The sequence below is a fragment of the Hibiscus syriacus genome, unplaced genomic scaffold (assembly GCF_006381635.1).
Source record: "Hibiscus syriacus cultivar Baekdansim isolate YM2019G1 unplaced genomic scaffold, ASM638163v2 tig00111273_pilon, whole genome shotgun sequence".
Classification (NCBI taxonomy): Eukaryota; Viridiplantae; Streptophyta; class Magnoliopsida; order Malvales; family Malvaceae; genus Hibiscus; species Hibiscus syriacus.
In genome coordinates, this window is record NW_024063040.1 from 1,282,122 (window position 1) to 1,297,280 (window position 15,159).

Consider the following 15,159-nt stretch of genomic DNA (forward strand, 5'->3'; position numbering starts at 1 on the left):
AAATTGTTTTTGTAATAAATAATTTTTTTAATAAATTAAAAATATATACTTTCTATATTGACACGCAAATCTGCTACAACTGTCCTCTATTCATTCATATCATCAAAAGTCAAAGCCCAAATTAAGTTGCTATCTTTCTGGTATTTTGAGTCTGCTGTAAAATTATTATTGTAAAATGCCCCCCCCCCCACACACCCCACCACCACAAGAATGCCACACAGAATAACTTGAGTGTGAAGATACCATCTCAGACTCAGGGGGCCAAACGAACAATTTTCCAAACTAGTTTTCCTTGCATCTCTTGAGGGGAATATTCCAACCTGCCAAAATACCAAACATTATTGTAAACACTACTGACTTTCATTTTAATTTTAACCATACAATAGCGTCAAGTGAGAGGTAGATCTAGTATAAAAATTCACATTTTTTTAGCACAAATATAGACTTCTGTTACTCCACGCATTTTTCAGAGATGAAGGTGAATTAACTTGCACAAATGAATGATGTAAAAAGGATTGTCAGCTACAAGCTACTTTAGAAATTGACCTAATCATCCACTCATAATGGAAACAACATTTATCCGAATAACGATCCAAAATCATATGGTTTGCATTATTAATTAGATTCCATTTCGACCCAATATAGAAAGGCTTTGAACTCGGTATAGGTTCTGGATAAAATTCTCTTTCTATGCATTATAGCAAAAGACAATGGAAGTAAACAACCAACCTGTCATGCAACCGGGACATCTGTCCTTGCCAAAACTCGAAACGGTTTGGTTCAAGTCTATATCCTCCCCAGTGTTTAGGCTTTGGAATCAAAACCCTGCATAAAGAAAAATCATAAAGGATCTTTCGTTCTTGGTTTCCACCCATTGGAAGCTTTTCCATATCGGTGGTCATTTGTGATGATAAACACATTGGATCGAGATTCTAGATCATGATTGAAGATAGAAGTAAATAGATCATGCACTTCATTGGGAAAGAGATCCACGGATATCAAGCCAAAAAACCCATTCGTAGCACAACTGCTTATAGTAGAATTTGGCACAAATCAAATTATTATGGTCAAACCTTGAAAACCCAAAAACTTACTCCTTGGAGTATTTTTCTTTTAGTTATTTGTATTGCTGGTGTAGTACATGGCGTCCAGGAACTACAGCACTCTGAAACAAGAATTCGGAACTTAATTTTTAATTAAACTGATCATTTTTACTTCTAAGGGACATTAATGGTGATAAAAGGCTATCGACATATGATCCATGTTTCCAGTACATCTTAAAGAATGTTAAGTCACACACCTGCTTGCTTACTATTGCTCCGATTTGACTTCCTCGAGGACGACTGTGAAAGTATTGCTCTGATTCCTCATCAGAAACTTTCTGAACAGTTCCTTCCACTCTCACCTAAAATCAGAGTTCATTATAGTCCAAGTATCTTCATCATGGAAACATATCAACATGCTACAAATTTTTACTATTTAATCAGAATTTTTCTGGATTGCAACAAACTTCAATACTATATCAGAAATTCAGAGTTCAATGAATCAAGTTAAATCTAAAAGTCCAAAACAATTTTCTCATGGCACTGAAACATTCCAATTCATTAAATTAGCTGTTAGTTATGTCGATGGGTTAGCATGCATGATTCGAAGTCGCAGCCACCATGCAATAGCAGGACCTCAAACTGTTCAACAATTTTTCAATCCCTTGGGAAGGCACCTTTGCGCTAGTTGAAAATTACTATCATCTAGCTCACCATTCACTGGCTTCTCTTTCCCTCTCTTTCTCACAAACACACGAAGAAGAGCCTTGTTCGTAAGTACTAAACCGTTTACCTAAACTCATCATCCACCATTTTATTTTGATGAATGATGATTACCGTCCACTCTACAACACTGATAAAGAGTCTAAAGATCAATACCCGGCACTCACAGGTAGTTGCTACGTTAACTCAAGCCAGAAAAGCAGTTATTCCATCCCTTCAGTCAACATTATACTTGTCGTTTTACCTAAACTCACCATCCACCATTTTGTTTTGATGAATGATGATTACCGTCAACTCTACAACACTGATAAAGAGTCTAAAGATCAATACCCAGCACTCGCAGGTAGTTGCAACGCTAACTCAAGCCAGAAAAGCAGTTATTCCATCCCTTCAGTCCAACATTACACTTGTCAATTATCCTTATATTTCTTGGACTCAATGTGAATGTCACATATGCAATACGTAGGTGTATAACACAAGTATGTTCACTTTTTGTAAGTTTTCCTTATATTTGTTGTCCTTCAGGGTCATTCTCCATATCCAACAATGTAGTGGAATGAGTACTTGGAGAAAAATGAAGAGATAGAGCAAGATGGAATAGCCCTGCTTCTTGAAACAAAAATCAACAGTAAACTGAAGTCGGTTGCAAATGGGGATAAAACATCCATATTCAACCACACAAGAAGCTTCAGTATTGAAAATAGAATAGAATGTGCATATAAAATAGTTCAATGGTTGGCATGAACCACGTCAAATATTTATGAGAATTATGCTAAAAGAAATCTTTAAAATTCTTCAAGATTCATTCAAGCATGTTTCCCATTAAACAAAACAAGGGTAGAAAGGGAAATGACAAAGAATCTGGCATCAGAATGATAAATCAATAATTTCAGTTTTAGCATGCAGATGTTAGTTATATGATCGAATATGAACCATGATTTTGCAAAGAATAATCTTTACAACATATTTTTAATGAAGATCATTTTATTTTAACATCAACATTTTCATTATAGAAAAGCACAAGCGAGAATCTGAAGTACTACCTGTTGGTTAAGACCATCCCAGTAGAAAAGAAGTGCTGCGTGAGGATTTTCTGATAATTCGCGTGCCTTACGACTTTCATAATTAGTGTACCTGCTTAAAGTCAAAAAAAGGGGTAAGAAATATCACTGAACAATATGTAACGACATTATTACATGACAGTAACAAAGGAACACTAACCAGACAAAACCACCCTTGTCCACCCCTTTTAGCAATACCATTCTTGATGAGCTGCAGAAGAAGGTAAGATGGTAAAAGAAGATTAGAAACAGTCAGCAACATACCAATTAACATTAAAATGTAAGTACCGAAATAATGCTATTAGTGTGTAAATAATTACATTATTTCAAGATGAAACTCAACAGGGCTGTCATTGGTTTAAACCAAACGAAGAATGGCAGAATTCGATTAAGATGACTAACACAGTATATCACTCGTAAAATTACATTAACTAACTTTAGGCACAAATTTTTTTTGAACAAAATCTAGAAGGAAGAAGTAAAAACCATTCACAACCTAATGGATTTTCATTTGCAGTTTCATAAGAAATACAATTTTACTCAACTTATAGAAACTTTGGGATATAAGATTAACCGAGTGCATATTTTGTAAAAACAAATTAATTCACTTGCTTTCAACATATTTTCATAATGTTAAGTATGAATGTTTCCTACTCAACATATATTTTCTTACTGCATAGAGTAAAGACTATTCATTATAAATAATTCACTCAGTTAAGCTAGTGATTCTCATTGCTGAAGTTACTTCAATGAATATATTGATAATTATAGTAATACTAAAACTTGCTTCAGTCAATATATTCATAAGTACAAGAATTACTATCTTGGTTCATTTTTTCCACTATTTGGGCAGTTTAATATGTGATACTTACACCAGAGACACTGCTCGAAATTCACATTAATATTTAAAATACAGGTTTGGCTAATAGCAATGGAAATTCTAAGGATTATTCTAATAAATACCTCAAATAACAAGCATGAATATCATATTTGTAGAAGGAAAAGAAAAATTCTTCAAAATGTTTAGGCACTTCTTAATTAGTTCCCAGATTTTCCTAAGGATCCCCCTGGGAGCACGTGCCCACAATGCTCCTATTGTGGATCCATGTCTGAAGCGGAAACAAGTGCCTCCATTAGATAAGAACAACGCTAAAAAAGCGTGCTTATTTCTTAATAATATTTACCCTAACAATAGCACCAAGAATCCAAATTGACATATTTTATACCTCCAAGGAATTAAGTTTAGTGAAAAAAGTAAAAGAAAAACAAAACATGCATGAATAAAGCAGAATGATTGCAGAGAAACCAGAAGCATATGGTTTTCCGTCTTTTCCAGTGGTTGACAATGCCATAGCATTTGGTTCCTTTAGGCCAGCAGCCACCGCATCATCAAACCATTTGCGAAACTGCAAGACAAGTTTACATTTTGAAAGAAATAAATGCTATAAATTATTGTGAGAAGATACGAATGAAAACAAAAGTTTTTTCAAATAAACTAAACCATACCTGATCCAAGGGATCAGCCTCCACCTGCTCCTCAAAGAACTCTGAAGATATATAATTTTCTCGTAGTACTGATATGTCAATTTGTGGAGGCTTTCCTATGCGAACACACATAGATGTGCCAGGATATTGGGGAAGGCAAAGCTTATACTTTTCTGCAATAGTTGGTGGGACAAATCTACCACCAAGAAAGTGATGAGGTCCGAAAAATTTCTTTGCACATAGTTTTGGAGCAGTCAAAGAAACCTTTGACATTAGAAAATTGTAGTATTTAGATATTTAATATAAAGGGCCATGTATGAGTTTAAACAACACGAAGAAGTTTTTGAGGAATCTATGGCAGCAAAAAAGACATACCAACATGTCAGGTTTAATTCCTTCACCACCAACGTCACCCTCTTCAACATGCCATCCGGATGGAATATCTACGGACACAATAAAAGGGGCTTTTTGTTGCACTCGTTCAAAACTATGTAAGTTAACCAGCTTCTGGATCAGTTCGTCGAAAGGTGGCCTTGGTGCTCCTGAAAGATTAAAAAGATGAATTAAGGGGATGAAATGTGTAGCTACCAAAAATCTAACATGAATTATGAAAAGATACACACATATATAAGATAAACTAAATGGGTGAACTAAAACTAACCAAGAGATATGTGATATAAAGACACGATCTGATAGCACCACAGTAAATAAGCAATACAGACGGGAGCACAGATTGTATAGGCTTGTATTTTAAAGAAAATTGAGATATGTACAAATTGTTTTTGCATTAAAGAACAATACAAACTTTCAAGTAGTGATAATAAGAAATAAGATCTTAAACTATAATACAAAATTAATGGGGATGAATAGGAAAATCATAGTAGCATGAGATCAAAATATTGTCATGGCATGAAAAAGAACATATGTAAACACGAAGTTGAAAGAAATATAAGAATAAAATAGCACAATTATTAAATATTTACCATGAAAAGAAAAGCCGAACATAGCATCTACAAGAATGTCAAAGTCCTTTGAAAAGTCCACAGGAAGCTCATGGACTGACAGGAAAGGGATTGACAGAGATTCCAGCTACAGAACCAGAAGACCGAATAACAACTCAAATAAACCATATTGTTCAATGTTGAATAACATTACAACCAGAAACCGAGTATTATACCTGAGTAACAAGACCAGAATAAAGGGGTTTTTGAGTTCTCTTAGGATAACAAACAAACGGCTTATACCCAAAGTGATACAAATGACGAGCAGCAACTAGACCATCACCTCCATTGTTTCCCGGATCGCAAATAACAAGAACATGATTATACTCACTAGGTTTATAAACCTGCAACAAGAAAAAGTTCCTTTTGCAATTGCACACAGGAAAAAAGGTATAAACATACATAACCTCGAGCATAATTGTCAACTGAACAATAATTATTTTCGCATACATCCTAGGAGAAACCAATTCAATGTCATGTCAGAAACAAGTTAAGCAAAAACTTAAACTTAAAAAAGGGAATTTGGTAACAAGAAAACCTCCTTTTGCAGTTCCACACTGAAAAAAGGGTATAATCTTATACAATTCGATCATAATTGTCAACCGAACAATAAATATTTGAGTATTTGACATCCTAGGAAAAATCAATTCCATGTCAGGTCGGAAACATGCTCAGCAAACTCAGATAAACTCAAAAAATATGGAATTTTTTATGAGTTAAATTAGCATATAGAAACCAGAAAAATTCGATAAACGAAATGGAAATAATGATAATAGTCATTACCTCAGCAATCGATGTGGCAACGCTTAAACCAGCCAATTCCTGGAAAATTCACATAAACTGTAACCATTCGAGCTTTGAAACAAAAACCCAAAAGAAATAAATAGACAATGACACAACGTAAATTTAAGAAACAAAAACCGCTTAACTAACCATAAGCTGATCGACACTAAACCCAAGAGGACCCATGAGAGTCTTATCAACCTCCGCAGCTTCTCGTTGCATGAGGTACGAAATAGAACCCTGATTTTGAACCGAATAAGCCATTGATCCCACTTCACCGGACTTCGAACAAAACACTCGGATTGCAGGTCGAAATTGGAGCCAGAAAACTCTGTAAATCAAAACAGGCTTAGCTTTAAACTAAATGAACTGAGAGGAAGAAGGGACAATTACAGAGATGGAGAGAATGACAAGGTTTAACTGAAGAGAAGCGATTGAGAGGAGTGGATGGTTTGGAAGGGAAGCTCTTATAATATGCGACAGAGACCGGTGCTTGACCGTAAAGCGAGCACAACATTTTTCTGCATTGCCCAACACTCTCCCCATTGTCGTTATTTTCCCCCCTATTTTTCTTTTAACATTATTGCTTTTATTTACGAGTTAGATGAATAATAATAATAATAATAATAATCCATATATAATTCAATATTATTTTAAGATTTATTAATAATGTCAATGTGTTTATCACTATGTAATTACATGAAATAATTTCACATGAGTATAATAGTTTTAAATAATTTTTTTATGTGTATTGTATAAATTATAAATTTATATTATTTTAAAATTTAAAATTATATGATTATAATTTAATTTTACTAGAATTAAGAAGTATAATTAATTTAATTTACTCATAAATTACAATAATTGATCACACATATAGTGTATATATAATTCTATCGTTAGTTTAGGATGATTACAAAGTAGTATGTGTTTGAAATTCTCTTCACTAGTTGGCAATGAACACATACCCTACAACAGACGTCGTTGCTCAAATTCAAGACTTCTAAAGAGATCAACGTTCCTTTTAACCATTGAAATCGTTTAATGGATAGATAAATCAAATTACTCTTAAACCACTGCAAACATACACACATTCTATTTAGTCATTAAAACCGCTTGATAAATATTTATAAATGGATATATAATTATATATAAATCTAATTATCATTTGACTATCAAGTTATTGACATTAAAATTTTTGTTTTGATTGGATATAGATAGGTCAAATTACTTTTAAATTCGATTATTATAATTTTATTTAGTTATTTCGTAATTATTTAATTTAAATTTAATTATAAATTTTAATAACTTATTTAAATAATAAAAAAGCTAATCTAATTTAAATTTAGACAAAAAATTAAAATATTTCTAAAATTATCATCTGGTCATACTCATAAACGCTTTCCATTAGATTTATATAATATACTTTAAAGAAAAGGTGATTTTGGGCTTTTCAAACCCATAAATTACAAACAAATATTTAAAAAAAAAAAAAAGGAGTTATGAAGGTAAAACGAGAAGTAGGGTCGCCGATGGGTTAGCCAAATATGCTTTTTAATTTATAGATAAATTAATTCAAATAAAATAATACAGAAGTTCCATTATAAAAGATCATAGAGTACATTCTTGGCTACTTGTATAATCAATCTCAGGGAACTAGATTATTCGATGGGCGTAAAAGTAAAAAAGTTCCAAGTCTATGCTTCTAGGCCATTCTCTTCCTCTTTATGGCATAAATCCTTTTCAGACAAGATATCTTCTTGAATCCTCTCCAGAAAGCTCAGCATCATCTCTAATCCCTTTTCATCTGAACATCATTTATTAAAGAGAATGAGATTCTATCGATCACACTAGAAGCCAGGTGTTACCCCAAAGGAACAATTTCCCATATAAAACATATTATTAACTTTTGTTGTATATGTTTAATCTATACAAAATACAAACAATACAAGATTGGATCAAAGTGAAAAGATAAAGCGTACCAAATCTGGGGATAGTGTGGCCCTTTGGATGATGAATGACAACGGGATCCACACACGATTCCAACAGCTCCAATCCATAAGGTTTCAGGAAATCAGTCTCTCCTGCATATAAATCAACATGTTATGATTAACTACCTTACGTCATTCGGTCGGTTCACGCTGTATAATTGTTTTTGCTTTATGATGATGATGATTGATAAAAACAGCCGCCGCAAAAACCAAACCTAACTTTAAAGATTCAATTAAACATGCAATAACATGTGATATAAACCAATACAACCAACGTGGAAGATAGACCACAATCATCTTTTGTTGTTGCCTGCAAACTACGTTCGTACATGTTCAACAAATTCACATATATGATATGAGATATAATTCTTTATGAAAACTGTATATGTAAACTTACCAATTTGGCAAATTATGTAGGCTTTGAACACACCATATGTGAATCTTAATTTTTTAAATCTTTTTAGTCTGGTTAAATTGGTGAATTAGTTTTATAATTTTATAAAAAGACATATTTAGTATCTTACTTTTTACCGAATTGAAAAAGTTTTTATAAAATATCAACATCTCTTATTTGTTTCCAAAGTTTTTGGGAAATAAAGGACAGAAAATATAAAAGGGTATTTATTGTACCTAAAAAGTGAACAGATGGGCACTGAATGAGGGAAGAATAAGCATTTTCTGCCACTGATTCGTTCCTGAATTTACCCCCTCCAATTATTATTAGATACTTCAACCTGGGAACTTTTGTAAGAGCCACACCCTGCAATAATGGCCCAAAACAACCCACGTTTAGGGTTGAGGGGGAAAATCAAAATATTTGGATGATTTATAAAATATAAATTTAGAAAGTTATAATCATTTTAATTGAATTGTAATTGATTTTTATTTACCTTTTATTTTGTAATAAAAATAGGTGCTATATGTTTTAAACAATTAAAATGATTTAGAAACATTATACTATAAAAACAATTTTTTATTTATTTGAAAATATATTTTTTATAAATATTTATGTAAAAAAAATTAATATATAAAAACGAAAAAACTACATTTTATGAAGTTAGAAAGTTGAAATAAAAGATTAATTTATAAATGAGATTTGAAATAATTCAAAATAAATTAAAATGAGGTTTAAAAAATCTGATCAATATATACCGTTCTCACTTTTACTCACATAAATCAAGGGAAAAAAAGGTTCAAAATAAAACTGAAAAACATAACGAGCAGTTTCAACGCACCTTCGCTTGCAATCCCGGCAACCCACCCGACAAGATGGCTCCCTTTATGATTATTCAAATAGATCAGAAACAAATTGTTGTTTGGATGAATAGAAAATATATTGAACATAGAAGGATTCCTTCAAATTCTCGTCAACCAAACAGAACAAACCTGTGAAAACCCGAGGAGCCCATCGAAAGGTCCTTGTTTAATTATAATATCTTCGATACAAGCAAGGCATTCGTCGAAATTTGTGTAACTCGTAAAATCCTACGATATCAAACAGATAAAAAAAAATAAGAAAGGTAAAACCATGTTTGTATTGATTTGAAAAACTCACGGAAACAATAAGAAAATTGAAGGAAGGAAAAACGCGTGACTGTCATTTGATTTGTACCTTATTGAACTGAAACCACTCGTAATAAGGAGGATCGAATATCCCTTCGACCTCGGATTTCCCCTGAGATGGGAAAGGTGCATCTGGGTAAACAATATCAATCTTATCCAATACCGATTTAGGCCATTTGGTCTCTATCTGTTTCTTGAGGATCGCTCCACTTGTTCTAAATCCATGGAGGCCGAGAAATCTGGGTTTCCTCACAATCCCTGCTTCACTTCCCATTTTCCTTCACAGATTCAAAAGGGAAAAAAAACATGTACCCTGAGTTCCCTTTTTCTTGACGAGAGAATTCAAATATGGGTTGCTAGATTTATAGGCCTAAGTCGAGAATGTAACGAAGAAGGGTAGACGACTTGACGCGTTCGAGTGCCGGTAGATTAACGGCTGCTAAGCTAATACGACAAATTGGAGGAAAAAAATTGGGCAGGGGGGGGTTTAGTGGGAAGCTAAGTGTACCCAAAATTTAGAATAGGCACCTAAACTATTTTTTGACCCATCTAGGTGCCTAACATCACAAACATTTTCCACTTAGTTTTTGGGCCATCAACGGAGTAAATTTCGCCCGTACGTGTCATAATTTGGTGGATTTGAAATTTATTTTTTTAAATATTATTATATTTATAAAAAACCTAATTTCTATTAAATTATAAAAAAGCCCCAAAATACCTAAAATTCTCAAATCATATCCTTAAACCTCCATTGTCTCCCTTTCCGTCTATGACCGCCGCCGTCGACATAGTCTCTGCCATCCTTCTAGTCATACGTCTTTGTAGTTGTCGTTGATTGGTCGTCAAGACGATTTTCATCTCAGGATTTGTGGGATATAAACGTCGATTTGCCATCAATCAGTCGTCGATTGGTCCTGATTTCATGGGGGTTTTGGTCATCAAGGGGAGATGAGGTCGGGTAGAGCTTCGTTGATGGCAAAGGGTAACGGTCGGCGTGAGTTTAGGGGTTGAAATAAAGATTTACAAAGTTCTTGGGTTATTTCAAAATGTTTATGTTTTTCTTTAAAATATATATATAATTTTATTTTTTTAATTTTAAATAATTTTTTTTAAATACTAGACTGTGACACGTGTCACTTAACAGAGAAATTAACGTCGTTGATGGTCCAAACACCTAAATGGGTAACGTTTGTAACGTTAGACATCTAGATGGGTCAAAAAATAGTTTAGGCACCTATTCAAGATTTTGGATATAGTTTTGGACACTTATTTTGGTATTAAACCTAATTTTATATATATATTTACATTTCATGTATCAATTATTAATTTAGTTAAATAATTATATTTTTAAAGATTATAATTTAATATTTCAATTAAAATATTATTATAAATAAAACATTTGATCATTAAAATTGAAACGAAAATCTAATAACATGTATAATAATAAATATAGTTCATAAAATTTATATATTCTTTCAGTTTAGTCTTGATTCAAATAATTCAATTAACTTACTCTTTATATTGAAAAATTCCATCAATCTATTTTTTGTGATATTGTCAAACCAAATGAATCCATCTAATCAAACAACAATTTGATAACTACATTCTATCATAAAACCACTATAAATTATTGATAAAAGTCTTCCATCAATGAACATAAATTACAAAAAAAAATTCAAACTACTGACGAATTTTTTTTGACGGATTTAAAGTTTGTCACAATTTACCGATGAAAATAAATTATTTCGTCACAAAGTTGAGACCTGATTGTAGTTTTCGACCGAATTATTTTTTCTGTCAGAATTTTTTTTTCAATTCAATAAAAAAATTTAATTTAATTTATGACGAAACAATGATTATGTCAAAAAATTTGTTCACTTTAATAAAAAATATACCAATTTAATTTGTGATGAAATTATTTTGTCAGAAATAAAAAATATTATCACCACATGTAAACAATTACCATTATATGCATTTATCCTTTACTTTTTTTTATTTATATGCATTTATAATTTTTATTTTATATTATGTTAAATATTTAATTTTTCTTGTATATGTCCACTTGAAATTATAATATATTGATTTATACGCATTTATCCTTTACTTTTTTATTTATATGCATTTATCTTTTTTTAATTCTATATTGTAATTTTAGATTGAAAAATGTTGTTTGTCTAAATGATTTAGCTATATACTTTCATGATTTATATATAGCATACTCCGTCATCTTCTTATAAAAATAGAAATTTTCCTTTACAAAGATTATTACTTTGCATATGCTCAATGATAATATATATAGTTTAAATTGCTCCCCTTTTTTATATAGTTAATGCAAGTTGCTTCTAATTAATTAATAAACTTCTTTTTATGATAATATAACTATTGGTTTTTTACAATTATAAGTAAAATAATATATTTTTTTGCAGAACTCTAAAATTGTCTACAAAATTTGTGAGTTAAGATAAGTTTGAATTTATTTTTAAAATATAATGCTATCAATTTATTAGTATTATCTTTTAATTAAAAAGGTGCAAAATATGTCAAAAAGTAAATAAAATATTTTTGCATGTAGTTTAATAATGTTTTTCGCATATAAATAAAAATAGTAATTAAAATTTTTTGCATGTAATTTACAATAATAATACCATAAGTCCTGATTTTTTTTAGAAAAGTTTAAAAATAGAAATTAAAAATTATTATTTAAAATTTTACTAATTTAAGTATCTTAATTTAATAATACAATAGAGATAAGTTTTGGTATTCAATATGGATCGATCTTGGATATACAATATTGATAGGCTAATTAATGGCCATATTATTAATTTTGATTTTGAGCAGTCACTATTGGAGTTCATTCCATTTGCTTTAAGTAAGCCCATATTTTTGAATCGAGGAAATATTAGGTGTCCATGTAATCGACCTAAATGCAGAAGTAAAAGTTTCTGAGATCCAGAAACGGTTAAAGTTAATGTGATCACTGAAGGGTTGGTTCCACATTATTACAATTGGGTGCATCATGGAGAGCCATATTTTTCTCTCATTGGTAACTATAGCCATATAACGGGATCTAGTACTACAATTTCGAAGTATGCAGATGATCCATGTGGTAAAAAACATGATTCCCATGAAGTAGATATTGGTTGTCCTGAATTAAATGCATGTATGGTAGAAGATGATCAACATCCAATTAATTCAATGCATATGTTTTACAATAGACTTGGTGCTTCTTCTAACCCAATATGGCCCGGTAGTAATGAGTCCAAGTTATCAATGATTTTCGAATTAATACACTTGAAAGAACAATATCAGATTCCTAATGTGTGCTATGATGACCTTTGTCAAATAATGCATAGGTTAATGCCTGAAGATATTATCATGCTTGAATATTATCTTATGTTTTGTTGAATTGTAATGATTCAATAATTTTTTTTTGCTCATCAATGAAAAGACAACAAGGTTTGTCCACTTTTCCTCCCTTAGGATTTAGAGGGAGGTTTTTAGAGATGACTACTTTGTTTATTTTAAAAAAGTAAAATTAAAATTATATTTTTTACTTTTCTTTAAAATTATGTACAAACTACTCAAATAGATTACAAAAGAAACAAAAGGATTATTATTCTATTTTTATTTTATCTGATAATTTTAAAAGTATTTTAATTTTGTAACGGAACATGTGGACACATCACAAATTTTGTGACAAGTCTACACGTTTCGTCACAAAATTTAGAGTTTTTTTATTCCTGCTCATTACTTTTAATTTACCTCAATTGAAACATAAAATTTGTGGAGCGTCTACATTAGGGGTGTAAATGAGCCGAGTCGAGCTCGAGTATTGCTGAGCTCTACTCGACTCGAAAACTCTGAAATGGAGCTCGACTTGAAAACTCGCGAGCTTAAAATTTTTAAGCTCGACTCGAACTCGAAATGAAAAATAAAATCTTAAACTTAACAAGATTGAATCCTTAAACTCAAACTCGAACCTGAATCTTAAATACATGAAGCCTTATTGTATTTAAAAAAAATCAAATAGTTGTTACTAGCCGTTGGGGCCTGATGGTATTGATACTATGCCTATGGTATCGATACTACTATACAATGTAGTATCGGTATCCCTTTGGGTATCAGAACCATTTTTGCATTCTGGAATTTGAGCAATACTGGTAGTATCGATACTACCTAGTGAGTATCAATACTTCTCTTACCTTGGTAGCGGTACCATATGAACAATATCAGTAATGTTCATGAGGTATCGCTATTGTAAGAACAATATCGGTACTTCTTATACGTGAAATCATTTTGTGCTCAAATCCACTTTTAAGGACTTTGAATTATTTTTGAAAAACTTTGAATAAATTCAATTTAAGTCCAAAAACATTTTCCTTAATTGTTATATGAAATTATAGTTCAACAATATCCCCTTTTTGATATAACAAAACATTTGAAAAAATTATTTTTGGCAAAACTCCCCCTTAATAAAATATTTAATGAAAAATATATCAATTGTTGGAAAATATGTGAAAATATTCAGCTCCCCTTTTTCATTAAGAAATTAAATTTTTCAAACCCATACTTCTCCCCCTTTTGTTATATAAAAAATAATTCAATTTTAAAGTAATTCAATTTTAAAGTTCAAAAATAATATTGGAGAGTAAGTTGTAAATTTTGAAGTAAAATCATTTGAAAAATTAAAATCTCCCCCTCAAAAAAGTGCATTCCACACAAAATTTGACTTTAAAATCTTAACACTTAAACAAAATTGAATTTCAATAAAGAGTAACAAACATGTTAGTCACACATGAAATTCAATATATTCAAGTCTAAAATACTTTATGCAATATCAATTATTGAAATTAAGTACATGTGTATAAAGCTTTCAAAAGTGTTATGCATTTGAAAAATTTGATATAAATTGTTAGAGAGATATCTTTTGCTTTTAAAACACATGCATAAACATTTAAATTTAGGTCAAAATTTTAAATTTGTAAAATCAAAGAATTTAAAAAGTTGATTTCAATTGTTAGAGAGATATCATTTGCATTGAAAATGAATTTTGACCAAAATTCATTATGATGAACTAAAAATTATGAAAAATCTTTAAAACTTTAAAATATTCATCATAAATCATTATTTTTTCAAGTGTGGCTACAACATTTGAATATCATCACTTTCATCACCATTGCTCCCACACACCTACAAGAGACATTTAAGTAGATTTTGGTATCCAAATTGACTTTGATCCTTGGACGTTATTTTCAATGCCCCATTTTCCCTTGGGAACTCATACTTGTCTAATTTTTAAATGTTTTCCTTTCTTCGAAGGACAAGTATGTTCTTTGTGACCATGATAATGACAATGTGAGCATTTTGTCATTATAGAACTAGATGAATTATTTAAAATGATTTCTTTTTCTTTTGTTAAGCATTCAAGCTTAACTTTTAAATCAAAACATTTTTTCAAAACATTTTTTCAAAACTTTCAATTTTCATTTTTGAAAGCTCTAAATCCTTT

At 31.0% G+C, this 15,159-nt stretch overlaps 1 protein-coding gene and 1 pseudogene across 2 annotated transcripts; both read right to left on the bottom strand.

Moving 5' to 3' along the window:
• Positions 1-241: 241 nt before the first annotated feature.
• Positions 242-6,641, bottom strand: LOC120157683 (annotated as a pseudogene).
• A 767-nt stretch (positions 6,642-7,408) lies between these two features.
• Positions 7,409-10,000, bottom strand: LOC120157537 (esterase CG5412). Of its 2 annotated transcripts, XM_039168642.1 has the most exons (6): positions 9,700-10,000; positions 9,474-9,572; positions 9,323-9,364; positions 8,718-8,847; positions 8,079-8,180; positions 7,720-7,903 (listed from the first exon to the last, which is right to left on the bottom strand). In XM_039168642.1, exons 1-6 carry the CDS (start codon positions 9,922-9,924, stop codon positions 7,794-7,796), a joined length of 708 nt encoding a protein of 235 aa, XP_039024573.1. In that variant the 5' UTR covers positions 9,925-10,000; the 3' UTR covers positions 7,720-7,793. The 2 variants fall into 2 exon arrangements, with proteins under 2 accessions (XP_039024574.1, XP_039024573.1); XM_039168643.1 differs by lacking the exons at positions 7,720-7,903; positions 8,079-8,180; positions 8,718-8,847 and adding an exon at positions 7,409-7,424 and having other exon boundaries at positions 9,288-9,364.
• Positions 10,001-15,159: the final 5,159 nt, after the last annotated feature.

Excerpts from the sequence above, each read along its gene's own strand:
- LOC120157537 (XM_039168642.1), bottom strand. The coding sequence starts at position 9,924 with ATGGGAAGTGAAGCAGGGATTGTGAGGAAACCCAGATTTCTCGGCCTC. Across the intron at positions 8,848-9,322 it reads TGCCGGGATTGCAAGCGAAG|GGTGTGGCTCTTACAAAAGT; the intron begins GTGCGTTGAAAC and ends CCATTATTGCAG. Across the intron at positions 8,181-8,717 it reads CCCATCTGTTCACTTTTTAG|GAGAGACTGATTTCCTGAAA; the intron begins GTACAATAAATA and ends ATTTATATGCAG.